This window comes from Lodderomyces beijingensis, assembly GCF_963989305.1.
Source record: "Lodderomyces beijingensis strain CBS 14171 genome assembly, chromosome: 7".
NCBI lineage: Eukaryota > Fungi > Ascomycota > Pichiomycetes > Serinales > Debaryomycetaceae > Lodderomyces > Lodderomyces beijingensis.
The window spans coordinates 827,012-852,759 of NC_089976.1; the positions used below are offsets into that span (position 1 = coordinate 827,012).

The following is a 25,748-nucleotide window of genomic DNA, read 5'->3' on the forward strand; positions in this document are numbered from 1 at the left end:
GAAAAACTTAAACGCAGACTGTCTCCCTCTTTCTCCCCCTCCCCTTCCCTTCCTCCCCTCTCTACGTAGAATCATCTTTGGGGGTAGGTATTGCCATATTGGAAGTATCAAGTGGGATGATCGAGTATATCAAGGCGGGTGGATCCGTCACATGGTAGCAATTTTCCAAAACGAAGTGGTTTTGCATTCAACAGCAGCATCTGAATTTCCGCCCAAGAGACCACCCACTTTCTTCTTCGCCAACTTTGCCAAAGAAAAGCCAAACAAGATGATAAGACTAGGGAGGTCTATTGCGCCCGTATTCAAGCCGAGGCCGTCCTTGCAACTCCAATATGTTCTCCGGCCGCGGTTTGCTGGAGCCCAGACTGTCAAATGTTGCTCCACATCCACATCGGCACCCGCATCGACTGCCGCACAAGCAACAGCAATAGCAAAAGCAACCAAAAGCAAAGCACGGAGGAAATCGAAATACACCAAATTATTCGCTTTAGGTCTAGGTGTGGGACTCGGCGGAGCCGCATTGTACTACACCAATGACAACTTCAAGCATGCTATTCTTACAGCTGAAAGAGTCGGCATTGTCACGGTGGCCATGGTTCGATGTTTTGCCTTGTATAAGGACACTTTGGACAAGAGCTATCTGACGGACGAAGAGCGGACTGAAGCGTTATCCACGACCCATAAAAAGGCTGCTGAGATTACTCTTCGGGCATTGGAGAAGAATGGCGGGATATATATCAAGTTGGGACAGCATTTAACTGCGTTGACTTATTTGTTGCCTCGCGAGTGGACGGATACCATGATCCCGCTCCAGGATAGGTGTCCTCGGTCTAGTGTAGCTGAGATCGAGAGGATGTTTGAAACCGACTTGGGTGTCAAGTTAAATGACATTTTCATCGAGTTTGACCCGGAGCCGATTGGAGTTGCAAGTTTGGCCCAGGTCCACATGGCTCGATTAAGAGGGAATGGACAGAAGGTTGCCGTCAAGGTCCAGCATCCGAGCTTAAAGGAGTTTGTGCCTATTGACGTTGAGATGACCAAGATGGTTTTCGACTTGATGTATAGGGCCTTTCCCGAGTATCCCTTGACTTGGCTTGGAGACGAATTGCAAAACAGTATATTCACCGAGTTGGATTTCAAAGTTGAAGCTGACAACTCGCAACGCACGGCGCACCATTTCGGAAACGTTGCATTTTTGCGAATCCCCAAGATTATCCGCGCCGAAAATAGAATCTTGATCATGGAGTGCGTTTCCGGCTCGCGATTGGATAACTTGCAGTATTTGCAAGAGCACCAGATTGACCCGGCTCAAGTCAGCGTTTGCTTATCTCATGTTTTCAACGATATGATTTTCAGTCCCGGGGTTGCTTTGCATTGTGACCCCCATGGGGGAAATCTTGCCATCCGGAGCGTGCCCAAGAAGGATGGCTACAATTTCGAAATTATCCTTTACGATCACGGGTTGTATCGGGACATCCCACTACAGATGAAGCGCGACTATTCCCATTTCTGGCTCGCAGTATTGGATAACAACATTCCGGAAATGAAAAAATACGCCAAGATCCTCGCTGGCATTGAAGGCGAGCAGAAATTCAAGATCTTCATTAGTGCCATCACTGGTCGCGCACCCGATGCCATATTGAATAGCAAGAATGTGAAAAAGAAGCGGTCGCTCGAGGAAGTTGACCAGATTCAACATGAACTCAACGATAATCACGGTGTATTGGAAGACTTGATGGACATTTTGAGCTCGGTGCCGAGAATGATTTTACTTATCTTGAAAACTAATGATTTAACACGGAATCTCGATGAGAGCCTCGGGGCTGAGTTTGGACCTGAGCGCACCTTTTTGATCTTGGCTAACTACTGCGCCAAGACGGTTTACGATGAGTCCGTTGAGAAGATCAATGCCCACTACCGGGGGTTAGTGTGGATATTCAGACGAGTTGCTAGCTGGGTTTCGTATCATGGAAGATTGGCCGAATTGTACATATATGATCTTTCGCTCAAGATGCAGAGCTTGAAATGGAGATCTACACTCTTTTGAACGAGACAAAGACGGGAGGTGACGAAGAGGTAGAGGTGGAGAAACTTTGATATAGACTTGGAATCAAATTATAAAGTCTTTCGAAATAAAAAAAATTGTTTAGATATTTATATAAATATATGTATATATATTAATAGATGCTCATCACTGGTTATCCTTTTTGATTTTCTCTAGTAGATTATTGATGCGAGGACCCATGACCGGTTGGCCGTATTTGGTCTTTTGTTTCAACTGCAGTTTCTTCAATTCGCGGATCTGCCGCTGTTTTTCAATGTTTTTGATCCGTTCTTGCACCGTTGCCAATTTAGCTTGCCTTTGTTCTGCTTTGCGTTGTTTAGCTAGTGCAGCTCGTTCAGCGTAATTGAAGGGCTGGGCCTTGTTTGGTTTTTCCAGTCTCAGTTTCAGTTTCACTCTAGCTAGCAGTGTTCCGTCACTCTCTTCTTCTCCATCATCTTCATTACCATCACTACTGCCGTCTCCATCTTTTCCTTCTTCTTGCCTCTGGTGTTCTTCAAGCCCTTCGTTTTTCAAAAGCTTGAAATAGTTCTTTCTCAATCTAGCCCGATGAGTTAATGCTCTCTTGATATCGGCCGTTTTTGTCTCTTTTCTGTCGGTGAATCTTTTCCTGTTTGGTTTTGAATGTGCCGGAGGAGCCATTTTGTCTATCTATGTCGTTATTTCCTGATAGTTACTTGGAAATGGTGTGGGTGTTGTGTTGGTCAAGATAAGCAGATCTGGAGATGGAGATGGAGATGACGATGTCTGATTTTTTTCCTGCGCAAGGGATGAGAGGCGGAAAAAGAATAAGGGGGCTTTAGGGGGCGGAAGCCGAACAAGATCATTAGGCGGCTTTTTGTTGCTGAGATCTGGAGTAGACAGTTACTCGGCTTGCTTTTGGAGAAATGTTTACCCCATTCTCCGCAGAAGTCCAGCTTAGGTCCTCAAAAGAGCTTTCAAAATGTCTTTGATTCTAAGAATATATAAGCTGCTTTTTTTTTGAATCTCACTTGATTTCCTGCTGTGTAGGCCCAGATAGCTGAGACCGCACGTTCTTCAAAGCAGCATCAAAGATCCGTTTTCAACGGCGTGTTTCCCTCCCTCAGCTCTAAAATTCCAATTGCATCCCACCCTCTACATATAAAAGCTCGAGGTTTATATCGCGATGCAAGATCTGAGATGCAGAAAACCACATGTTCCTGAAAGGGTCCTCTTCGGGCAATACTTGGGGGCTGGCACCGGGGGATATTCTTTTTACCCCCCCACCTTGTGGGCGCGAAATTTTCACCGTTCTCGACGGTTTACAGAAATTACATGAAGCTAGAACCTGTGGTTCCACCGTCTAATCCCCACATCAAACCCCACGCCAACTTTCTGTTCAAGACATATTAGTCGCCCATGAGGAGCTCCGTATAGTCTAGGAAGAGGAGAGCCACAAAAAAAAGAAAGTCAGTTGAAAAAAAAAAATTGTTCAATCCAGTTCATTAGCCATGGCACCATCAGCCTCGGTTTCAAAGAGGCCGTACTCGTCAATTCCTCAGAGCGAAAATGAAAGTGTCGGGGTAGAGCAAGTCAAGACGGGCACGACACTTTTGCCGGAGCCTTTATACACTCGAGATCGAGACTACGCACCTTCATTGTCACAACAGCAACAGCAAAAAAGCAAATACACTCGAGCTGGTGGTGGTGGTGGTAGTGGTGGTGGTGATGACGAGGCGAGCCAGGAGGAGTTTGAGTTGGAAACGCTCAACAACTTTGACTACGAAGTCGAAATCGACGAAAGCGGGCTACAACAGCAACAAGAAGCAGAGTCAGGCAGCGACGGCACGTCCAACATGAAAATGGCATTCATGAACATGACCAACTCGATCTTGGGCGCCGGCATAATTGGCCAACCGCTAGCTTTCAGAAACAGCGGCTTCCTCGGTGGAATCCTAGTGATGATCCTCCTCACTTTCTTGATCGATTGGACCTTGCGGCTTATTGTCAAGAACCTGATTCTAGCTCACCGCGCCAAGTCGTACCAAGATACAGTGCACTATTGTTTCGGCCTCTGGGGCAAGATTGTGCTCTTGTTGGCAATCAGCTCGTTTGCTTACGGTGGATGCATGGCGTTTTGCGTTATCATCGGTGACACCATCCCGCATGTGCTAGGGGCATTTTTACCGAACCTGGTAACGCAAGGTTCATTCGGCTGGTTTTTCCAGCGCAACGTGATCATCGTGGTGTTCACTAGCTGCATCTCGTATCCGCTAAGCTTGAACCGCGACATTTCAAAGTTGGCCAAGGCGTCCGCGTTTGCATTAGCGGGCATGTTTGTGATTGTGGTGTTGACAGTGGTGCGTGCTCCGTTCGTCTCGCCGAGTCAAAGAGGCGCAGTCCATAGCTACGAATGGGTTGTCAATTACAATATCTTCCAAGGCATCTCGGTGATTTCCTTTGCCTTGGTATGCCATCACAACACCATGTTTATATATCAGTCGATGCGTAATGCGACATTGGCGAAATTCTCCAAGTTGACGCATATATCGTGCTTGATCTCGATGATTTTCTGTATGATCATGGGCTTGAATGGCTTTCTCAATTTCGGCAATTTGACCAAGGGCAACATCTTGAACAACTTCAAGAGTAATGATAATTGGATCAACGTGGCTAGGCTATGTTTTGGATTGAACATGTTGACCACGTTCCCCTTGGAGATCTTTGTTGTGCGCGATGTCTTGAAAGATATCTTGTTGGCGAGGAAAGTGATACGAGAAGGAGCTGCCAGTGCATCAGATTTGGAGTTGAGCAAAATGCAGCATTTCGCCATTACCACGTTGCTTGTTTTCACCTCGATGAGCGTCAGTTTGTTCACGTGCAACTTGGGGATGATTTTGGAGTTGATTGGCGCTACGTCCGCGAGCTTGATGGCGTACATCATACCGCCAATGTGCTACTACAAGTTATCCTGGCTGCAGTTTGATTGGGCTCAAGCGACGGCAAAGGAAAAGAAGAGGTTCACTATCTTCAAAGCTTTGCCTAGTATCGCGTGTATCGCGTTCGGATTCGCAGTGATGTTTATTTCCTCGGGCATGACTATACGGGACGCGATGGAAAACAAGGATATCAGCGATCATTGTGTTGTTGATTAGACTATAATTTAGATTTAGAAAAGTTGGAAATAGATTGCATGCGTTTAGAAATCATCTTCGTCATCTTCAATCACTAATCTTTTTTTCGTTGGATGAGCTGATGGGTGAATTCCTCCAGCTTTTTCCTCTTCTTCATCATCATCATCATCCTCGGATTCTATTCTTGGACGTTTTCCTGTTTCGGATCCCACAGAAGTGTCCGAGGAATGTTGGCTATGGCTGTCCATGTCCTCACGTGCGTGTTCATTCTTGTCATCATCATCGTCGGAAGATGAATCTGAAGCAGCACTCGAATGCGAGTTATGTTTCTGCACGAGAATACTAGAAAGATTAGGAACTCTCTCCTCGGCATCTTGTTCATCCCGGTCATCTTCATCGACAAATAACGATACTTCTTTCACCGCGTTGGCGACGACATTTTCGGTGGTGGCGCCGCCAATCTTGGAATACTGGGTCCATACTTTCTTAAACTCTTCCAATTTTTGGGCATCGGTGATGCTTCCCGTTTGGCTCAACAACTGTCTCAACCTCTCTTCTTTAGCGAAAAACTCGGCGTTTCTTTCATCGTCTGAGTCGTCATCTGAGTCATGAATATACTCTGTCGATTTCAATGTATGAATATCCTCCAATAAATCCTTTGGCACGCGTCTCCTCCTGTGACCTGCTTCTCCATTGTATATTTCCTGTTCACGGTTTTTATTCGTGGATTTTGATTTCGATTTCGATTTCCTCTTCTGCGCTTTCCCTTTTTCCAAGGATGATGAGGACGATGATGATACATGAGAGTGCCTCTTTTGATGGCTGTTTAACTGACTTTCCAACTCATCAAGCTGGTCCAATTGAGAAGCGTGATTGACTGCATTGGGATTTGCGGCTATTTCGAAAGCAATGTCTTCATCAAAACCATCGTTCTCCTCGTCCTGTGCTTCTTCGTTGTTGGCGCCGGTGTAAGAAGCGAATCCATCTTTTTGTTTGCTGAATTCACGGTTTGAGTTTGCAGTGTCCAGTTCATACAATTCCCCCGTTGCGAGATAACATTTCAACAGAGAATCTTCAAATCTGGGAAACAAAATTTCTAGCACGTTGGGGAACCTCGCAATTGCAGCCTTGAACTTTTTCATAAAGTAGTATATAAACTCCTCCACTTGAGCTCGAATGGAACTGCCTTGCGGCAAATGTGTTTTCAATTTGACTAGCATCTGCATAAAGTCTAGCCTAAACAACCCACTATAGTCCTTTCTGACAACAAATAGTTTGTGAAAATAGCTCAAGCACATCTTGACATCTTGGTGTGTCAAGTCCTCGAACCGGGAAAGGTACTCAATATAGGTTGTGACAATACCCTGGTGGAAAAATCTCACCTCGGTGGCCTGAAAATTCAACCTTCTTTCTCGAGTGACTTCTTTTAAATTTTCCTGAGCCAACTCTTCATCGGACTCATATATAGCTGCTCTCAACTTGGATTCATTGTCTCGGTCAAGTTCGTTTACTCTCGCTCTTTTGGCTTTGCTTCGCCTTCTCTTGGTCTGTACGTATAGTTGCAAGTCCTCCTTGGCAAAAGACTCGAATGCTTTGAGAACAATGGTGATGACCCGGATGGATTCGGCCAAGAACCTGGGCGAGTGCTTGTGTGCTGATTGCGGAATCAAAATCAAAAGGCTGAGGAAGTCTTGGAATGAAAATAGTTTTCGGATGATGCCTTCTGCCAATTCTCGATCGATTTCGTATTGCGAGTCGGCATCATCGTCATCGTCGTTGTCACGATCTATTCCACTTGTTGGTCTCTTTTTGCCAAAGATTGAATTTGAAATCTGCATCAATTCCTTAAGACATATCACAGCAACGTGTAAAGAGTTCCACAACCTTTTAGCGTGCGAGTCTCGACAATATGCAACAATCAAGATAAAATTGACTTCGCTAAGCGCTGCTCTCACGGCACCAAAGTCAAACGTCTTTAAACTAGTATAAGCTGTGGAAACGTGTTGCTCTCGTTTGTAGTTTAAAAACCAAGCAATGGTAAAGAAATAGGTTGCTTGTGTAAGCTCGTCCGTTGTGGAGTAACCCTCGGATTGACTAGTTAATTTCGACCCCATGCTCTCGATCAAATTGTTAAAGCATCCGCCCGATAAGAACTCGTCAATAAATCGTTGTAGAATGTGTCTTCCTTGGCTGTTGAGGTACACGGGAGAATTAGTCTTGACGAATTCATCCGAGTCATATTTAAAGTGATTTTGGTGCTTCCAAGTCTTTGACTTGTCCATTTTTTCCAATGTTCCATTGGCGGTTATCAATGCTTCTTCTCCTGAGACCACGTATGAATTCTGATCGGCGGATCTGATGGATAGGAGGGTGCCAAACTTGCCGTGTCTTGTGGCGATATTTTGGGTTTGCGCTTGTCTCTTTTTGGCCTCGGTGGCAAGTAGGTCCTGCAATTGTAGTCCAACCGTGCTTGAGAGTGGTACCAAGGGCGTGGTTGCACTGGTATCAACCGTGGGTGCTGGATTGGGAACAAGTATCTCTTTGCACTCCAACCCTTTGATAATCAAGTAGACACACTCCAAGCAAATCTCGCCAAAGAGATCCTTGTCGAATTCGGTGTTGATCGAGCCTGAAATGGTTAAAAGTAGCATGAGGACCTTGTTCTTTTTGAATATGCGGAGCATGTTACCAAGTGAAATGTCATCATGCGAAACACCTGCGGGTAAAGCACTAGAAGACACTTGAGTGCTTCTCGTTTTTGAAGAAACAGAATTGGTTGGAGGTTCAATTGCGAGCAAGTTTCTCACAAAAAACATCACCAACCTTAGAATTTGGTTATCTCGCGGTTCTCGGTCTATTCGAGATTTTGCAATCACCGGCAACGCAAGTCGAATAATAGCCTTGAGGAGTTGTCCGTCATTATAGGTGAGTATGGAGTATTTGTAGAGAAGGTGATATTTGCAAACGTTGCCAAATAGCAATTTTTGGTTCTCGGATAGATTCTTGCCATAGTCCACGGGCCAGGTTAAAAGGACCAAGATCTCCAAGCACGACAACATGATCTTTTCTGTGGCAACTTTATTACGAACCGCCTCTTTGCGTTGCATTTGATTTTCCCACTGGCATAGAATCACGATCAAGTCATTTTGGACGAGTCCGCTCTCGGCGCACGCTAGCGCCACTTCGTAATTGTTCTGCTTTTCGTCGACAGCTTTGATCCACCGCTTTATGTCTTTTAAGCACGCCAAGGCATCGTGGCCTAGTTTATATGGAGCCGGCACCTCGGCCGACGTGTGGTCGATACCGCCGAGGGCGGAAACCAAGACAGCAATGTGGGCTTTCAATAGTTTCTGTGCTTGAGACTCATTTGGTTTCAACAGGGTGGTGAGCTGTCGTATCCTATCGTCTTGCGGCTCCTCGTCGCTGCCAAAGCTATCAATCTTGTTGTCAATGTTGGCCGGTTCTTGCTGCTTTCCTGTCTCATGAGGCCGGGTGTCGGCCTCCTCATCTTCGCTATAGGCGATGAAATCATCTAGCTCTTGAGCATCGGAGAAGTTTTCGATATCCGAATTTGTTTCGGAGTCACTGCTCATGTGAGGGAACTGTATACTCTTGCCTTGTTGCCAAAAGTGGTCTCCAGCACTGGTCTTGAGCTATATGGTTCCAAAATGAATATATAAACGAAAAGTCGCGTCTCTCATTTTTTTTATATTTCTTCCCACCAAACGCGTCTGCGTTTCTGGCTGTTTTCCTCGCCAGAGCGTGCCAACAGTAGAGGGCAAGAAGTGGGACCCGGTTCAACTTCAGCTTCAAGCTAGCGTCACCGGATATGTGTTCTGAGTGATCCCTTTTCATTGGCCATTCTTTGGCAATCGTAGCAGAACTCTAAGCTAGATTTGAGCCGCACGCTAGCCTAGACCTGAGCCTCACGGCCTGCGGCGGCGCCCAAATGGCCGCCAAAATCAACAAAAATCAAGTGATCATGATATTGATGAATGAAGAAACCGCTCTGGAAGGTGATTGACTCTTTTTTTTGTCTTTTCAAGGGGTGTAGAAGTTGCCAGCTGTATTCAGAATTCAAAAACAAGTTGTTTGGATAGCTACGTAGCAATAAGAGGCGGAAGTGGCACTTTTGGAACGTGCCACCGAGATTATCCCAGACTTGGCGAGGAGGGGGGGTTTGAGCTTTGCTATCATCGAACGATATGCTTTGAGAGAGTATTTTGGCCGAGTGGCGAGATGGCTGTTTCGCGAGTTTCATAACCTCTTACCCCTTGGCTTGTCTCCACAAAATAGGAGAAGATAGATTGGGCTCGTTTAGCAGCACCAGCATCAGCAACAGTAACAGCGGCATTTCTGGAGGATACGATCGGCTAAGGACAAGTAAAAACACTCGGATAAACCAACTTCAAGGAGCAGTGGGAAGAAAGAAACAAAAAAAAAAAAGTGGTGAGACTCATGTGGATCCAAGTACAATGGTGCATCAAAAAAAAAATTTCACGTCAACCTTACCACATCGTTTTGCAAAAAGGTTAGCTTGTCGCACATTTCGACGATTATGAGAAGCCTGCTGTTGAACATGGAAGGAGGGGGGGCTCTTGAGCAGCGCGGTTGAAGATGCCCTCTGGCCCTAGTAGTTTTCTTTCTTTCTTTCTTGCTTGCATTGCCTTTGTCTTTCTTGCATTTATTTCAGGGTGCTTGCTTGTCTTTGTTCAAAACATGGTCAAGATTGATCTTGCACCGGCGGACTTTAATTGCTTTGTCCCCCCCCCCCCCCCTCCCCTTCTAGCGACCAGGCTGCCTTTCTGCCTGCTGGTGGTAGTTTCATCGTTCAAACTAGCCACAGTGAACTCAAGAAAACTGAACTTGATGGCTCAAGTTCACTTATTCATTCATTTGTCCACTCATTCTGCGTCTCCCCAAGAATGATGCCATTTCTTTTTCAGCTAGAGTTTACACATGTGGGCTTTCTTCACTTCTAGAGCTCGCTTTGCAATCTAAGCCGACCCAACATCCCCCCCCCACTCGGCCACAAGACGTCGACGTCAACTACAAAAAAAAGCAAAGAAAAAGTAAACTCTTCTTTGGCCACGGCTGGTGTGGCTTGACGGCTTTTCAACTCTCTGTCTCAGAGGTATCGAGAGAAGCCGTCCGTACCTTGCCCTATCAACAACATCCGTGCCATCCCCTTTCGTTCCGCCCCTTCCCCTCTCCGTCTATAATTTGATAAACGTTTTTGGGGATTTTCCTACTTTTGGGGGGCTAGCTGAACGGATGTTTCTTCCTCCAGTCCCAACAATGCACCCTGTTTTAAACCATTCTTTAGAAGAAAAGGAAACAACAAAACTCGATTTTAGAGGAAAAAATGTCATCTAAACAGCACTACTAACAGTAGGACGATCAGTACTAGTTGTAGCGATGGCACGGGCGGTATTTTGAAATCACCTCAGTTCGTCATGCCTCTCCGTTGAATTGGCTAATATACACGTAGCTAACATTTTTAGTGAGAGATTGCAGTGACTTAGCAGCGCTAGCAGGAGCAGCAGCAACTCAGTGTAGCACTGAATGCAAAGACCTATTTCCCGCCGCCCACCTTGTCCGCCAGCGAGCAGTAAATGTAATATTACTCGGTGGTAGTATGAATAGCGGTGGTGGTGGTGCTGGTGGTGGTGCTGGTGGTGGTGATAGTAGCGGTGGTGGATGTAGAGAAAAAAATTAAAAGCTGAGACTCCGTTCTTCGAAATCGAAATCGAAACTGGAATTGTATTTGCAATTGTAGTCAAAATCGATATTGGAGCCATAACCGCCACCCCCAAGCCCAGCAGACATTCTTTTTATCATACGAAACAGAGGTTTTTGCATTTCCATTGTTGCAACTGTCTTTTCTTCCCGGAACAAAGCTTACCGCCTCCTCCTATTTCCTTTGTACCATGGACTCTAGAGGAAACGTGGGAAACGATGGCAAGAATATTATGGAACAGAATCAACTGATTCTGGGGCGTGCTCCACAGGAAGTAGCCTCTAATGACCCGTACAAGGAGAATCACAATCACAATCATCCCTCGGATCAAAATCGGGCAGGACACTTTGAACAGTCAAACATCCGACAGGGAAACACAAAGGATGCAAGAGACCTGACGTCGGCGCCAAACCAAAGTCATGGCCATCTACCATTTCCAGACAGGAATGCAGCGCAAGAGCTGGCTTACGCGCCAGCTGGCGCAGAGGGCCACCCCCTCTCAAATTTGGGTCAAGAGGAAAATGCAAACCCGTTGAACGAGGCCGAGCCAGGGGCCAGACCACCTCCATCTTCAGCTTCACGGCCAGCTCCAGGTTCCGCTAATCCTACCCAAAAACCGTTTAGGACCAGACAACGAATCCCCACGCTGTGCTCGGTTTGCCGAAGAAGAAAGAACAAGTGCGACCGTCGTCGTCCCGTTTGCGGCTCCTGCTTGAAAAAGTCCCTTGCCCATTTGTGTGTTTACGAAAGCCCTGCGCGATCGTTTCAGCCACTGCAGCCTTCTCATGGTGACGAGTACAATTATCCACCAGATCCGCACGTAAATTACCCTCCTCAGCCCATGCCCATCAACTCCGGTGCAAATGCTAATGCTAACACTTTCCCACCGTTTCCCTACCCAAACAATAACTTGCAGCATAATGGCACTATAATCCAACATCCACCGCGTCCAGTACCGATGTATAACCAAATACCGCAGTCACCGTTCTCATCTGACCCAGCAAACCACTTGCCACACCCACCATCTATCCCCTACCTGCAACAACTGCCGTTAGCGCTTTATCCTCCTCCTCTAGTTCAAAGTCCCCATTTTACTTCACAACCATCACCGCCGCCGCATGCGCATTCGCCCGTTCATCATCATCATCATCATCATCATAGTCATCCTAATAATAACACTAGTAATGGCGAGGAAAGCAGCAACAATAGCAACAATTTGAGAAATTCTTTTCAAAAAATGCCGCCGCAATTGCCAGCTCCAGCTCCAACTCCACCGTTTTCAGGAAGCAGCAACCTTGATGGAAAATTGAGCTTCTCCAGCTCAATTAAACCAAACAACTCACCCATTGTAAAAGCAGGTGAGCAAATTTCAAGCAACTCCTCAACATTGCCTTTACCGCAGCCACCATCAGGTCCACCAATCAATGAAATTTCAAATAATCACTCTGTGGAGACGAAAAAATATAACGAACAATCTGAACTTGCTGCTTCGCGAATGCTCCATAAAGTCGGTATCCCGTCGCCATCGACGAACTTTATGTCGCAGCACCCATCACCCTTAGGAGGCAACCACCTGGTGTCCCCAATAAATAGGCTAAAGTCAATGCCGTCGGAAAACTTTGCGCCTTCTGTCTCAAATGGATTCATGCCACGGGGCGGTCTCGGCCAAGGCTCGAGTCATGCTGTCCATGCGCTTGGAAAATCGCCAGGCTCAATCGGTTCAGGCTGCTCACCTGGAAGTGGAGCAAGCGCAGCGAATGTCAACACGTCTGCTTCTGTGTGTTCTGGAACGGGCACCAGTCCTGGCACTGGGACAGCGAAAGGCACAGGCACAGGCACAGGCACGGGAGCGGGATTGGCCTCAAACTCGAACTCGAACTCGAACAACCAGGATCACTCGCTCGGCTCCAACCCCTTGGTCTCCATCCCGCTTGGCCCAAACTCTTCGTTGCAAGTGAGTCCCGATGACAGAATCAAAGTCTTTGCCAATGCTAGCAACGCCATCAGCGTCGAGGGCCACACCACCCAGCTTCAAGGGGTACTTTCTTACGTTGGTTTAACCAAATGCGATCCCTTCATAACCATATTGAGGAACTTTACAGTGCATTTATTTCGCACCGGAGAGATGACGAAGTTTATCACCAATGATCTCGACAAGAAGAGAAGAAACTCTGCTGGCTCGTCGATTAAATCCTCAAAGCCTAGCGAGGCAGGAATGTCGCCGTTTGCGAAAAAACATAAGGCCAATGCAGTTGGTGGTGGTGCCGGGGCAGGTTTTGGCAAGACCGATGTTACTTCAATGGCAATGAGCACTTCGAGCGACTCAATAGTGGTGGAAAACTATAATGGGCAGCATCCTGCTTGCAAGAAAGACACTACTGCCGAGACCAAGAGACAGCATCTTAACATTCCCAACGTTGCTTCTCCATTGGATGATCACTCACCAGCTGCGTGGGCTGTTTCGGGTTCGCTCAATAACGACAACAACAATAACCTGAACAATAATTTGAACAACTTGAACAACTTGAACAACCTTAACAGCAGCAACATGAACAGCTCAAAGAGTATCTCCGGTTCGAGCTTGCCTTCTTTGGAATTGTTTTACGCCAGCAAGCACGCGAAAAAGGAATACTACGCTTTTATAGAAAAAAACATGATTGAAGTATTGCCCAACCAGAACAATTCATTTAAATTATTTTGCCGGTTTTTCAAATACGTTGCCCCCTTCATTCCGATTATCGATGAGAATAAATTCATTGTTGAAGTCAATAGAATATTCAAAAGCTTCCCTTCCTTCAGTCACGATAAATGGAGAAACTTGAAAATCAAAAACGATAATGACTTGAAATCGGTTGGCATATTCCTTCTCATCACCAAGTTGGGCTTCATGAGCTTTGTCCACAATGACAATGTATACAATGATTACTCCGCCGAGGAAATCTCCATCATTGAAGACATGGAGAAAATCACCTCGCAGGAGTTTACCAGGGCCATCAATCTATGCATCAACGACAGCTTAACCGCCGCGAAATCGTCTTTTAAAATTGTTCAGTTTTTGACCTTGTATTATTTCTACAAAGAGAATGCGCATGACGATGGCCACGGGATCTGTGGTGCTGACTCGCAAACGCTCTTGGGCATCACAATGAGACATGCTTTGCTGATTGGTTTGAACCGGGACCCAACGTCGTATATCGCCCACGAGGCAATTTCGAAAAACTCGGCCATGATCAAGTCTTGGAGATATCTATGGCATTACCTCGTCTGTACTGATGCAGTGAGTGCTTTGCACAATGGAACCAATTTGAATTTGATGAGTTTGGACGTAAGCGATGTACAAGCACCTTATGAGTCCAACGACCAGTCGGGCCAGTTGAACGAGTTAATCAACAACTATATTCAAATTTGCAAAATATATCGTCAATTGTGCAACAAGATCAACAATGTCCACGAGAAGCCCCGAATTGTCGAGATATTGGCAGACACAAATAATCTCGAAAAGAATTTTTTTGAGTTTTTCGGAAAGGATTTCTTCAAGACCGTTATTTGCAAGCCCGCCAATGTGAGGAACGATGGTCGAGATTGGGAAGCAGGCAGTGCAGAACATGAGGAAAACTTCCTCAAGGTGATGAACTACTGCTTGTTTATTCAGTTGAGAACAAATCTTTCCGGGATGTACTACATGATTGCGATGCATTACGAGAATGAGTACAACGAGTCTCGGACACCCTCGATGAATGCCGGGATAGAATTGTTCAAGATCTACATCAAGAGCGTTGTGCAACTAGTCTACATCATGTCCTATGTGTTGGACAATTCAGTTGAGTTGTTTGGGAAAAACTACGATTACATTTTGACCTCGTCGAATGAAAGACACATGATCAAGACCCACTCCTTTTTAACTTCTTTTTTTGTGAGATTGTTGCATCAAAAGAAAGACTTGTCCTTCAAAGTGTTTAAAGAACCAAGCTTTATCCCGCGGCTAGAAGTCATGGACACATTGTTCACGCTTGTCCTTATAGAAGCCGAGTTGTTTGTGGGCAACTTTAAAAAATTGTCGAGAACATACATCAACAGCTATCGGATCCACATCATGACCTATATTGTGCTCCGCCAATGCATGGAGAACCCCGATGTCTTTTTCGAAAAAGCCGTCAACGACCAGCTGTTTTTCCACCGCGGCACCAACATGATTGAGTTTTTCAGCATTGCAGAGCTCCAGCACTTGTGTCGACTCTGTGGCGAGTTCCGCAATGCCAAAGAGGAGCAGCGAAGATTGAAGAAGGAGAGGTTGCGCGCCAAGGGGATCCACATTGACGATAACGACGATGAGGTTCACGATAAGCTTGATGCGTTCAATATGGAGAATAACGGCGAGTTTGACTTGTCCAACTTCAAAGATGACGAGTTGGGTATGTTCACCACGAGCGGCTCGTCACCGGGCGGACTGAGGATGATGTCTCTTTTCGATGATCTGAAGATTTTCAGCAATTTGAACAATTTGAGAGACGACGCGATTGACCCTGTTGCTTGTACTGACGATTTGATCCGGTTGTTCAATATTTATGGTGACTTTGACCAAGAACTTTTCCAAGCGGCCTCATCGTCGAATTGATAGACAACGTAAAAAACGAAACAAAAACAAAAAAACAAAAAAACAAATGATAAAAAGACGATGCTATCAAGGAATTAATAAAAAAGAGAAAAGAAAAGAATAAGAACCCTTGCTGAAAGCACGATGAAGTTTTTTTTTTTTTTTACCTTCAAGAACGATATGATCTTTAATATGTAACATTTATCCTGTAATAATGAACAATTTTATCCACTGAAATGAGCTGTAAGATTGTCTGTTCAAATTCCCAAACACGGCGATGCTTACTCTTTCATCAATCGATCAATGTTTTCCCAACTACCCCTGTAAGTTGAGCGATGTGGCACTCTCGTAACGCATGGAGCCAATTTCGCCATGTGGATTGTCTTCTATCAATATTTTGTTGGCGTTAGTGATTTCCTAATTTGGCACTTACTCCGAAAACACATTTCACCATCCAAACGACAAGTTGAAAACAGTGCAGAAAACTTAAATACAGTCAAAAAAGACCCACTCCGTCAAGAACAAGTTTTTACTTTACCCGATGCTGTAAAGTAGGTATCTAGGACTCCAGCATTACTTCTACTTTTCAATTTTTACTGGAGAAAGGGCGGACTCGCGGCAACGCTTGTTCTTTCATCAAGATATATACATAGATACCGCTGGTTGTTCATTTTACCCACCAAGAACCATCCACAACCAATTCACCCCAGACTCGCTCAAACAGCTAGATAAAGGAATATTTTGATTATGAACACAGCATTCCAGGCATCGCAAGAACCAAGGAAACAGAAAAGACACAGAATTTCCCTTAGTTGCGTGCCGTGCCGCATCAAGAAATCCAAGTGTTCACGAGGCACGCCGTGCGACCAGTGCGTCAAGCGCGGCGTCGAGTGCAAATACCAGACTCCCGTGTGGACCCAAGCTGAACAGGATGAGTCGTTCGGCGTGCATCGTTTTGTGAATACCGTGAGCGCGCCGAGTGCCGTTGGTGATCGGCCTTTGAAGAGGAAACGGCTTACGTTGAGCAAGAAGGAAACATCGACGGGCGGTGGTTATCTGCGGAAAGGCCACGGTGATGATGATGATGATGATGATGATGGCGTGGAGGCGTCGTTGAAGGAGCAGTTGAGTCTGCTTCGGGCTAAGTTGAGGGAGATTGAGGCGCATATTAAGCACGATGGTGCGCGATTAGAGAAACCGGTGGACTCCTACAATGACGACGATGATGATGATGATGATGATGGTGCAGGTGAGATATTGTCACGTCGGCAAGTTTCCGGTGCATTTGGACGGTCGAAAAATCCCACATTTGTCGGCATAAACCCCTACCATGAAGGCAGAAACGAGACCATCAGCTTTTACGAAGGCTATTCTGCAGTGCACGAAAGGGACCTCTCGCGAAGGATGAACCATGGCCCCTTTTCATGGCTCTCTATCCTCAAAAGGGACCCCGCCATGAACAATACTTGGAAATACCTCCAAAAGCTCCGGTCGGAGAACAAACGTGTCATTGACGAAACCCCGCGGTATTCCAGGATACCTGCGAGTGTAACCGACAAGGATTCACCTGGCGCAAACCATGAAGATCAAGTGAGAGACGGGGGCGGGGGCGCGTGTCATCTGAACGATGACGAGTTTCGCGAGAAAACGCTCGATGAGCAAGGGTTCAATGACGTGCGATTGTATGGTAATGTAAGGACAAATTTCAAGCAGCTGAATTCGAGAAGAGGATGTCTGGGTTTGGGTTTGACGGGGGATGAAGCGGGTAACGGGGTGGCGAATCTTTGCGACGACAGAGGAAGGCGGATTTATTTGAAAAGGAAAGCTCATTTAGAGACGAAGGAGGACTCGCAACATGCGATTCATCTGGAGAAACAAAGTTCCTTGCAGTCGCCACTGCTGCTGCAGCAACAGCCCCCACCACCACCCTACTCTTTGGATCATATTGATCCGCATCGTCGAGGCAAAATCGAAGAGGAGCTCAAGTTGATTGAGTGCGTCCTGAAAGTCTTGCCCAAGCAAAAAGTCATTTGGCTTTCGATTGATTATTTTTTCAAATACATTTACCCCTATATGCCGATTTTGGATGAATCCAACTTCACACAAGAGATTGAGAAATTGATTGGTAAAAAAGAGTTCAACGACGACGAGGTTGAATTAAAGATTGAAAAAAGATTGGATTTTGCCTTTTTATCAGCTTTACTCATCATCTTGAGATTGAACTACATCTCGCTCATTTCAAACAGATGCGGTATCAACGAAGCAAACATGAACAAAAGGACCACCGAAAATGCAAGCACAGCTGGTGGAAATCTGGAAAAATGTGCCAAAGATGTAGATGATTTGAGTTATTTATTGCAAAATCCCGTCGACGCCAAAGTTATGGCCATGGCAGAGCTTTGTCTCGATCAATTCGACTTGTACCGCAGAACTTCTTTAATCGTGCTACAAAGCACTTTTTTGTTAAAGATGTTCCACATGTTTTCGCCTGAGGATGGCGACGGTACCGATGGCGGAGACTCGCAAGTGCACAACGGGTTGACTATCCAAATGGCAATCGGAGTTGGTCTCAATCGAGATGCAGATTTCTTACCGGATTGCGACCAGGACCCTAAATTGCACAACTTGTATCGGAAAATTTGGTTCTTCACCATTATCTTTGACTTGATCCAGGGTTACCAATACGGGAACCCATTGGTTATTCATGATCGGATGTACGATACAAAGTTGCCGTTTTACCAGCGGGGCAACGAGAACATTTTGGATGTCAAGATGGAGAAACACGTGATTGCGGCATTTGCATATTTCGAAAAATACCACGATAAGCTCCTAGCGATATTGGAAAACTGTTTGGATTTAAAGCATCGAGTGCAGTTAAAGAAATTAACTGGTTGCATTACCGAGTTTGAAGTATTTTTAAAGGACAACTATGGCGTGTTGAATGATTTTTTGGTCCCCTTTGACCCAAACAGGGACCAGTACCCGTTTTCAAAAGTTATGAAGTGCAAAAACTACATCAACATGAAGATGTTTTTGAACGTGACGTTTTTCCACTTATACTTGCACTATGAAAACCAGTTGCAGAAGTCATCGGACACCACCGTGAATCGGTTAGCTTTGTTTTATTTCAAAAAGATTATGGCTGTTTGTTATGGAGAGTTTTTCCCCGCGATTTTCAAGTTGCTCTTGGACGGAGCCAAGAATTTTGGAACGGGTATTGCGACAGATATGATCTTGAACCCGACTGTGTTGTCGATGGTCCACAAGCTTTCGCTAGTGAATTTTGCCATTTTACTACGGTTAAACACGGCGGTGTTTTTGTTGAAGCAAAATGACATTCAACATAATTTCGGGTTGCAAAATGACCCCAACTATAGACTACGATACGCTAAACTCGTCAAGATGAGTAAATTGGTGCAGAAAATGTCCGAGATTTGCCTTCTGGCCATGTCGAGGTTGAGTCAGCGGTATTACTACGCGTGGAGGGTAACCAAAGCCCACACTTTTATCATGAAGAATATCATCTTGAAAGATGATTATTACAAAAACATTGCCAAGGATAAATTGGTTTCGTTCTTGCCGTGCAGCGATGAAGAGTTGGGTGAGCTCAGTTTGATTTGTGAGACGAGTTTGAAAAACTATTCCAAGTTTAAGGTGGGCGACAATCTAGAAGCGGTGGATCTTATATGCGGTAAGAATAACCATTGTCCCAACGAAAAGCACCACGCCAACGATAAACAACAACCACACGAAGAAACTGCCCTACTACAACCGCCAACGCGAGCGCAAGCTGATTTGAAGGTAGTCCTCGATAATCATTTGAACAAACCAGGCGTACTAGACCACCCATCGACGCATACTCAAACTTCCAACACGTCGGTCTTTGGAAACGAGGATACGGTGCCCGTATTAGCGAACCCCTTGTCGAATGAATCATGGTCGGATATCGACGATTTCAAATTTCTCAACAACGACGAGATTGATAATCTCTGGATAGCGATGAAGATGAAGACTGACCCTTCGACGGGCGGGCTTGCGTCGTCGGCCAATGTCGACAATGCCAATTTGTTTGGAGCGCAATTTGCATCTTTGCCGCCGTCTGTCGTGACTCCCGTTTATCAGAGTGGCTTGTCTCCGCAGGTGGTGAGTGCACCGCCGGATGTAGTACATGCGGGCGCAACGCCAGCTAGCGGCAGGAATGAGCCAGCTGGTGGTGGTGGAGAGATGAAGACTTGGCGCACGTGGAATGAGTTTGATTTATTCAATGCTTTGTCTCTTGAAGAAATGTTGGGATTAAGTAACAATCAATAGATGATGAGGTGCGCTTCGGTGATTGCTCTACCCCCTTTGACTGGTTGCAAAATCCGCCGCCTAAAGAAAAAAAAATAAAAAAAAAGGCGGGATGTTCAAATAATCAAAATCTGACAAACACGGGAGGGAGCATCTGGTCTTGACGGGTTCGGGCCATAACGTGAGTCCATTCAGACTCGACGCTAGCCTTGTGATATCTATCACCATCGCTATTCCAAATTTAGAAATCGTAGACCCAGATGAAAACGCCATTAGGTTTAGACCTCCTACAACTATCCCATGACCTCTCCCTTCCTTCACCATACAAGTGGCAGATGTCAGCTTTGCCTTTCCATCACGCTGCATCGACGCAAAATCAATGACATCTAACTCACGCAAACCAAACATAACAGATGGAGGCTGAAGCCTGGTATTCGTGATTCAATCCAACCAATAAAACGCCGTTCACCGAGAAATAGGAAAAGAAAAAAAAATCACACCCATATACAGAAACCTATCCGAGAAAGCCGCCCAATGCGTCAGCATCCGGACCCAAACCCAAACGGGGTTTCCCATTTTCATCATCTTCCCCGGGTATGCACTCACAAAACTCTATTGAGTAAAGCCTCTCTCAACACACGAGCCAGATGGAAAAATAATTTCATTTTCGCTCTTTTTTTCAGCTCCGGTAATTATATACGCGAAAGTTCGATGCGATTTACGCTCGAGTGTATCATGTATCTGATGATGGTGCCATGTGGAAGGCACCATCCCCACCTTGCGTCTTGGTCTCCCCCCCTTTGCTAGGCAGGCATGATCAAGGTGTCATTTTTTTTCTTCTCTCTGTTGTATCTGAAATACGAGAACAGTCATTCTCTTGATATATGTGTATGTGTCAGGCAGTTTGAGGTGAAGATGGGGGTTGGATGCTTGTTCAAGGGTGGATTCCGGTGATGTTTTTTGGAGTAGTGCGGATGTCAGCGAGGTGTTGGTATGTAGTATGCGTCTCTGTGTCTCATCCACGGCGAAACACGTCGGAGGGTGGGAACAAACCCATGGAAAAGTCTTGGTTTGTTGTAAATTTTGCGGAATTTGGGATACTGGGGTGTTTTGCAGTCCCTTATTTCCAACAAGAAATTTTCGCAGCCACTGATATAATTTTGAGGAGAGGCGATGAGGGAAGAAAGAGGCTAGTGACTGACTCTATTTAGACTATAGATCCAGCATCTCTGCACACGAGAGCAAAAATTGTCACCTTTTTATTATCCATCATTCATTCATCTTATATATATGCGGCTAGGAAAAATACCTATTACAATTCGGTTAGATATGTAGATATTATTTCAAACTTATTGTTTTTTTTTATTTATAAAATCTCTATCAACACTAACATAAAAAAAATTTCGTAAAACCAAGCTGAAAACTATCAAAACGAACTGAAAAATTAAACAACTAACTAGTAGGAGTTCTTAACACAAGCCAAAAACCAGACAAGCAGTAGAAGATTAAAAAAAACAATTGGGGGGAGGTTGGGTGAGAGTGGGAGCCATGGGAAGAACAAATGACCAGCATTTTTCATCTTTTCTCTTGCTCAATCTCCGGTAAATATCGTAGTGCACGTGACGGGCGACCCCTTTAAATTTTTTGGGTGGTGAGGTTAGACTCGGTTGAGATTGAGGTTGCTGCTGCCAAACTTCTTCAACAAATTGTTCAATTCAATCTCTTCCTTCATCGCAGTGAATTCAATGATGGGGTCCACCATGGTTAAAGTGTGTGCCGGTGGTGGTGGTTGTGGCTTAGTTTCCATAATCATGGGGATGGAATTGGTTGAAGTAGACGATGAAACGGAAGATCTCTGGCTTGAACTGCTAAAGATGGACGCGTCCGTTTGAGAATTTGTTGTCGACACGGAAGAGATAGAGCTTGTTGAGTCTTGTCTGTAGTGCACAAATTGGTTGATTTGCTGCTGTGGTTTCTGGTTAATGTTGAGTGTTTGTTGTTGTTGGTGGGGGCTGCAAGAATTAGGTCTTGATGAGGTGGGCGATGGATAAATTGAAGATGCAGTAGTGGGTGAAACGGGCTTCAAGTGGAGGAGGTTGGCCTTCTTTTGCGCTTCTTGCTCGAGCAATTGTTGCTGTTGTTGCTGCTGTTGCTGTTTTCTCCAGAGCTTGAGTTTTTCGCTCTTGATGATTTGCGACTTGATGGGGTCCAAAAAGGAGCCGAGCAAATGGCACATTTCCTCGTTGTCGACTCTCAAGTCCCAGTTCAATAAATAAATCAATTGTCTCTCCATGAGGTTAATGTCCTTGACGTTGAAAAGGCCGTCGGTGTACTTGGCCCAGTGCTTATTCTTGGGGCTCGAGTCGTTGTGGAACTTGCTCGACAAGATCAAGCAGCTCAACAAGATTCTGTGTCGTGTGCAGGGTAGACCCTGGGCGTTCTGAGGCAACTTGTCCTTCAACTTTTGCAAAAACACCAAGGTGGCCATCAAGGTGCCTGTGTAGACATTGGTGTACTTGATCAACTTCGTCAAAAAGGTCATCAACGAGGGCAATTGCTTGACGGTGTTGTTGGTAGTAGTGTAAGTCTGCGACTTGGTGTCTTTACAAGGAATCACCTGCAAAGTAGCGACAACCAACTTGTGGATCATGTCATGGGTAATGGGGCCATTAAGAAAGATGTTCAATGCCTGCAAATCGAGCGACGAAACCATACTCTTTGTCGTGGAAGATGTTGCTGCTGCTATATATATATGCCTGGAAGAAATGCTATGCCAGGTTGCAAAACTGTTTGGGTAAATCCGTGTGCTAGTTGGCAATGAAGACTGAATCTGGCAAACTTCTTAACGGGTGAATTGGTAAATTGGCAAACTGTCATCGAGATGGGAACCTCAACTGTATATATATATACACATACACATATAGACATATAGATATTAGCATCGACTGGAGTTCGTCTGGTGGGTAGGACATATGTTTCGAAGTGGGACTGACTTTGTGTAATGGAATCTCGCAAAGGGAGTATATTGTTAATTTTTTTTTTTTTAATTTTCCCATCGCCTCCTCCAGGCCTGTTCCCAGGCTCCACCCTCGACAACAGTCACCCAGCAGGGGCCAAGGTAGAGAAGACACACGCTGAGCAGCTCCTTACTCGTCTGCGGTATACCAACTCGAGACGTGTAACAAGAAAAGAAAATAAAAAAAGCATAAAAAATAAACAAAATAGAGGGAGACTCCTTTGCATTGTACGAACCCGCAATTATTCTGAAACTGGTGAAAATCCCCCCCCTCCCTCTAGCGAGAAAAAGCGCAGCGCACCAAACCACCGCGCACCCGTCCGCCGCCCAAAAAAAACCCACCGCGACGTTCCACCGCGACACGCCCACCCGCGCCGCGGCGGAAAAAAAATTAAAAATTAAAATTTTGCAGACGATACGCGAAAGATTTCCACAGCCACCTTATTTTATAACCACCCCCCACCCCCCAAACTACAGCACCAACAACAACAACAACCCTTTGGGAGAGCACCCACTGAGATGGGTACATGTGCATGGACTACAATCACGAACTTTGGCTCAAGCATCCAGATGCAAGCTAAGGCGGGTTTTCCCACACATGGGCGTGGAAAAAAAATAAATATTATTATCGATATTCTTTTTTCTTTTTGGTTGATTTGTGGTGTGGAGTGTGTTGCTCCTCTTTACGACTTTCGATCAGCAGACCAATAGAAACTCTGGCTCTGTCTTGGTTAGTGATTCTTTTGTAGTTGCTGTAGCCTGCTGCCCGCTTTGCCCCGCCCTTACCTTGACAACAGAGCCATCGATGGAGATCTGGGTTTGGTGAGTGTGCGGAGTGGGTCACGTGACCGGCTGCGGGTTCCAGCATCACCGGGTACACACCTCGCACTTTAAGAAGTAAGTGAAAACGAAGAAGAGAGGCCCCCTTGCTCGGCCCCTCCAACACAACCATTTCTTGGTATCCAGCATCTAACTCGTTACCGCGCACCTGAGGTTGGAAGAAAAAAAAAAAAGGAAGAGGTGAGGAGGTCTAGAGCAAAGGCTGGGCACAGGGGTTTCTCAAAGAAGCGTGTCACTCTGTCAGCAGTAAGTGATGGCTCATGGTTGATGGGACCAATGAACAAATGGTTTGTCGACTGAGTAACATTTTCAAGTTTAAACTGCATATTTGCATGTAAATGAAAACAATGTCTTACTCCTTTGAAAAAGGGGCACTAGCTCAACCATCCTCCAACCCTGTCGACGAACCATACTGAAAATAAAAAAAAAAACACGTTATTCAAAATGTTTTCACGTTGAACCAGGAGTTTCGCTTGGAAATATGTCTATACGTTTTGACACCTCCAATAAATAAACTATCTCCTAACAGGTTTTCCCACCCCTTCTTCACGAAACACGGTATTGGGCTTCATGGGGGAGGTTTAAACGGCAGGAGGTTTGTTGTTGTTATGTTTATTTTCTTTTCGCAGTCGATTATCCCCCCTAATTTCTCATTTTCCGTTGTTGTTTCCGTTTCCGTTTCCATGTCGTTAAAATCACGCGTCTCCGCCCTGCGCCTTTCCTCTTCTTGAACCAAGCAAAACCAAACACCCTTCTCCTCGGGTGGAAAGAATAATTCATCTCACGTCAAAAACTCTATGTTGCTGACATGACAAAAAAATCCCATCTCTTTACTTGTTTTGGACCGCAATGAGTCGTTTCAAATTTTTATTTCTAAATGAGGAGCACCTCCCTTTGACAGGAGAAAAATACAATTAGGTGGCTGTGTATTTTCAACTCCTCGAACGCGATCAAAAGCGTTTTTTTTTTTTTGCTCTTTTTTTGTTCTTCATGGTTGACAACGTTGCTACAGTTGAGGTATGTGATGAGGGATGAATCTCGTTGTGGGCATTGTTTCGAGGCTTCACGATGCTGAAACCACTTCCAGGACAACTGGTTGAGATCTTGAGAGCGAACCCCGCGTGCAACTCGCTTTCAGAGCCATATCTCCTCACCAGTAAGTGCTCAATGCGTCGTTTCACTTTGCAGGAAAAGTGAAGATCTGTACAGACACAACGACCTCTCCTACTCGTGACCCCGAAATGGGTTCCAGACTCCGCTTTTTCTTTCAACCTTGACGCTATTGTTTCCGAGGCGTGCAAATTAAAAGCGCCAAACGGTTTGGTTTTTTTCCTTTATTTCTCCCTATTGTCTCGTGCATTTAAAACCAACTACAAAATCACCGGCGTCAACGAAAATCAAACCTTCGAAAAGGGGTGTAGTATGTAGAGAAAAACGTCTCGGTTAATCAAAATCTCGCGTCTTTAAAGGGGAAAATGAAAAAAGAAAGTCAAAGAAGAAGGAAAGGGTTCTTTGTTTGGCATCTTCTCTAGAGTGAAACAATACCCAACCTCATACCCCGAGCGTTACTGCATTTTCCTTTTTCCTCTTTTTTTTTTGTATCGTCTCTTGAGTGTTTTATCTTTAGGTGTCTCTTGTGAAGGCCGCTGAAACACACGCTAGACAATGCATTGGAAAACGCTCAATGGGACATTCAAGGGGGACTTGATTGAGTGCGTAGGTTTTGGAATTACACGCGCTTTCCTTGGAAACACGGAATGAGCGGTTTCACTCTTTTTTTTACCGGCTTTGGAAGAAGAGGACAATGCAATGAATGAAACGGGTTGGCTGCAAGGGTTTGAAGTCAAGAAAGGGAAAAATAAAAAAAGAGTGACAGCTCCCTTCTTCGTGCTGTTATTGACAGTTCGGCATCTGGTAAAGTCGAGTTTCTCCTAATTCTGTTCCCACTCTGTTCCTTGCAATTTGACGTGAAAGCCCTGGAGGGGGAGGATTTGAAACGGTGACAAGAGAACAAGCTACGAGTATGAACGTTCCCCACTGAGTCAGCCAGTGGGTGGATACAATAAAAACCTTATAATAAGTTTCAGTCTCGACCATTCACGGGCAAAAAC

The 25,748-nt window shown here is 45.3% G+C and overlaps 7 protein-coding genes across 7 annotated transcripts; 4 read left to right on the top strand and 3 right to left on the bottom strand. All coding sequences in view use genetic code 12, as the record gives it.

Annotated features, from left to right (window-relative positions):
• Positions 1-151: 151 nt before the first annotated feature.
• On the top strand, positions 152-2,047 carry LODBEIA_P56340 (uncharacterized protein; the record flags this gene model as incomplete). The annotated part of the gene is made up of 1 exon (XM_066975988.1): positions 152-2,047. One exon carries the CDS (start codon positions 152-154, stop codon positions 2,045-2,047), a length of 1,896 nt encoding a protein of 631 aa, XP_066832572.1.
• Positions 2,048-2,191: 144 nt separating this feature from the next.
• Positions 2,192-2,704, bottom strand: LODBEIA_P56350 (uncharacterized protein; the record flags this gene model as incomplete). The annotated part of the gene is made up of 1 exon (XM_066975989.1): positions 2,192-2,704. The coding sequence occupies one exon, from the start codon at positions 2,702-2,704 to the stop codon at positions 2,192-2,194; it is 513 nt and encodes a 170-aa protein (XP_066832573.1).
• Positions 2,705-3,534: 830 nt separating this feature from the next.
• LODBEIA_P56360 (uncharacterized protein) lies at positions 3,535-5,178 on the top strand (the record flags this gene model as incomplete). The annotated part of the gene is made up of 1 exon (XM_066975990.1): positions 3,535-5,178. The coding sequence occupies one exon, from the start codon at positions 3,535-3,537 to the stop codon at positions 5,176-5,178; it is 1,644 nt and encodes a 547-aa protein (XP_066832574.1).
• Positions 5,179-5,222: 44 nt separating this feature from the next.
• Positions 5,223-8,750, bottom strand: LODBEIA_P56370 (uncharacterized protein; the record flags this gene model as incomplete). The annotated part of the gene is made up of 1 exon (XM_066975991.1): positions 5,223-8,750. One exon carries the CDS (start codon positions 8,748-8,750, stop codon positions 5,223-5,225), a length of 3,528 nt encoding a protein of 1,175 aa, XP_066832575.1.
• A 2,337-nt stretch (positions 8,751-11,087) lies between these two features.
• LODBEIA_P56380 (uncharacterized protein) lies at positions 11,088-15,512 on the top strand (the record flags this gene model as incomplete). The annotated part of the gene is made up of 1 exon (XM_066975992.1): positions 11,088-15,512. One exon carries the CDS (start codon positions 11,088-11,090, stop codon positions 15,510-15,512), a length of 4,425 nt encoding a protein of 1,474 aa, XP_066832576.1.
• Positions 15,513-16,238: 726 nt separating this feature from the next.
• On the top strand, positions 16,239-19,802 carry LODBEIA_P56390 (uncharacterized protein; the record flags this gene model as incomplete). Its single annotated transcript, XM_066975993.1, has 1 exon — positions 16,239-19,802. The coding sequence occupies one exon, from the start codon at positions 16,239-16,241 to the stop codon at positions 19,800-19,802; it is 3,564 nt and encodes a 1,187-aa protein (XP_066832577.1).
• A 1,636-nt stretch (positions 19,803-21,438) lies between these two features.
• LODBEIA_P56400 (uncharacterized protein) lies at positions 21,439-22,494 on the bottom strand (the record flags this gene model as incomplete). The annotated part of the gene is made up of 1 exon (XM_066975995.1): positions 21,439-22,494. One exon carries the CDS (start codon positions 22,492-22,494, stop codon positions 21,439-21,441), a length of 1,056 nt encoding a protein of 351 aa, XP_066832578.1.
• Between the last annotated feature and the right edge of the window lie 3,254 nt (positions 22,495-25,748).